This window comes from Hemiscyllium ocellatum, chromosome 1 (assembly GCF_020745735.1).
Source record: "Hemiscyllium ocellatum isolate sHemOce1 chromosome 1, sHemOce1.pat.X.cur, whole genome shotgun sequence".
NCBI lineage: Eukaryota > Metazoa > Chordata > Chondrichthyes > Orectolobiformes > Hemiscylliidae > Hemiscyllium > Hemiscyllium ocellatum.
The window spans coordinates 149,620,705-149,623,306 of NC_083401.1; the positions used below are offsets into that span (position 1 = coordinate 149,620,705).

The 2,602-nt window shown below is 52.7% G+C and overlaps 1 protein-coding gene across 1 annotated transcript; it reads left to right on the forward strand.

Moving 5' to 3' along the window:
- The first annotated feature begins 494 nt into the window (after nucleotides 1-494).
- Nucleotides 495-1,083, forward strand: LOC132820519 (glutamyl-tRNA(Gln) amidotransferase subunit C, mitochondrial-like). The gene has a single exon (XM_060832747.1). The coding sequence runs from the start codon at nucleotides 542-544 to the stop codon at nucleotides 1,079-1,081; it is 540 nt and encodes a 179-aa protein (XP_060688730.1). The 5' UTR covers nucleotides 495-541; the 3' UTR covers nucleotides 1,082-1,083.
- The last annotated feature ends 1,519 nt before the right edge of the window (nucleotides 1,084-2,602 follow it).

The window sequence follows — 2,602 nt, forward strand, 5'->3', positions numbered from 1 at the left end:
ATGGTAGATTCAAAGTGATGGGAAATGGACCTGAGGAAATGAAAACTTTGGCAATATTTTCTTGCAGGTGGGCCAGGAAGGGAAGTTGAGTGACCTGCACTTGGTGGGAAAAGATTGAAGAGAACAGGACAAGATAAACTCAGAGAGGACCGTCTCCTCACTTGTCTTAAATAGGAAATCGTTCGATCCAAATTTCCACCAGGATGGCAAAGCTCTCTGTAATGGTAAAAATAGCCTGAAATAACCAGTTACACCCCCAAAAACATTGCTTCCCATTTTCACTGGAGTGGGAGCGGATGTGCATGCATATTTCATGAAGGCAGCTGGTCACTTAACTTCCCAGTAACCTCCATTGAAATGGGAGTTTGGCATCCCCGCAGTGTGGAACCCAGAGCATGCATGTTAAATGTGCTAAAGGTATGGTCTGAACTTTCTGGACTAATTTGGATAGCTAAGGATCCAGGGCCCTTCCTGCTCACTGTCTCCGAGGCCACGGCCGCTGGAGCCCGGCTCCTGCCTCATTCCCCTCGGCTCCGGGACAATGTGGAGCTTCACCAGGAGAGCCGCCCTCTGGGTGTCGCTGCCCCGGCGGCTGAGCCCGAGCCCGAGGCCACGGAATACTCGGACTGCCGTTTGTGGGAGGCCGCCCGGGCCCAGCAGCGGGAGGCCTGAGGAAGCGGGCCCAGCCCCAGGCCGGAGTAAGGTGCCTCAGAGTCCATCCTGGCAGCCTGTAGAGGTCTGTGAGTTTCCAGAGGTTACCATGGAGATGATTGACCGTCTTGAACAATTGGCACTCATTGATTTTCGGAACCAGGAGGGTATAGAAAGACTGGCTGATGCCATACAGTTTGCCAACCAGCTGCATGCTGTTGACACTGAGGGAGTGGAGCACATGGATTCAGTGCTGGAGGACAGGCCATTGTACTTGTGTGAGGACACAGTCACGGAAGGTTATTGTGCAGAGGCGATCCTCAGCAATGCGAAGCAAGTTGTAGAGGAATACTTTATAGCACCTCCAGAGAATATTCCACTGCCAAAGAAAGAAGAGAGAGACAGCTTCCTTCAGCATTCTAACCGGTGACCACGACAGAGGAAGTGTTGGAATTAACAATTTCAACATGGACGTTCTTGGTGAGGAATTTCACTTTCTTGCAGACCACTTGACTACACTGAACATACGGTGAAGATTCAAGCACACCAGATTTGTCAAATGAAGCAGTTTTTCATATCAAATGGCCGTGCCAAAGATGTGAAATTCAGTGATGTGTAGATTTTTTTCTCTATCAACTTGGATTGTTGTTTTTGATTTATTAAATTTGTAATTGAACAGAAAAAAAAATATTTGGATAGCTAAGGTCTTCAAGGAGAAGGAAGAGGAACCTCTGCTCTCCGTCTTGTCGGCGGTCCCGTTGTGTGTGCTTCCTGCGCAGAGGAGTCGGGTTGTAACAATCCAGATGTACAACCCTCATGTCCCAGCAGCAGATGTCCTGACCTTCTTGAAGAGATACGTCCAGGTTGAAGGAGAGAGTACCGATGTGGTCGATCCTTTCAGGATCTGGACCAGCAAAAGACAGGTCAGGGTAACCCTGAGGGTCGATGCCAGTGGGGATATCCTCCCATTCTCCACCCACCCTCCAGCTTTGCCATTGGAGGAAGCAGAGGCTCCATGACATACGGAGGGCAGCCGAAGGTGTGCTGAACCTGTGGGAGGTCAGGCCACATGGCGGCAGATTGTAAGGTGACCGTCTGCCGAAACTGCAAGCAGGAAGGCCACCCGACCAAGGAATGTAAGGAGGCCAAGAACTGTAATCTGTGCGGAGAGGCGGGCCACATGTACAAGGCCTGCCCAAGACGAGGAGCCACCACCTACGCACAGATGGCCGGAGGTGGCAACACGAGCCATGGACCGACTAAGACCAGCAAGGTACCACAAAACAGCACGGAAACGGTATCTGGAGGCGGAGCAGACGGCAGACAGCGGGGAGATGCAGCAGCCGATCCAAGCTCCTTCAAAACAGACGGAGGAAATGGAAGGGGAGGGATCAAAGGAGGCAGAGGATTGGATTACAGTCAAAAACAGGAAGAGGAAACCTCTCTGGGGCCCCAAAGCCACCCAGAGAAGGGGGAAGCGACACCTACAAGTAGAGGATATAGGCAGCTCTTCCAATGGTGAGGACGAGCGCAAGAAGGGTCGCCACCAGAGGAAGAGACAGAGCGCCGTGGGGAGAAAGGAGGGCAGCACCGCCCAAGAAGGGAAAGACGATCCCTCTGCGGGGATGGGTAAAGGCCTCCCCCTACCCGGTGAGAACCAAGAGGTACCCACTGGCCCACAGTTCCAGGTAACTGGGAGCAGCGGTCCTGTGACAGCCCCGCTGTCAGATGGAGAACTGGACGGTGCGGACCCTGGGCTCGACACGAAGACACCAGAGTGGGGAAATGGCTCCAGCGTGGAGCCGGACAGCTACCTCAGCCCTGGGAAGGTCCAGCAGTTTGCCGTCACCATGGGGATGCACACAGCTACCCCAGAGGGGCAAGACCAGCAGCAAATGGACACTGTTAACCTTATAACTGTTAAAGTGAGGTTTAAAATTGCCAGCATCAA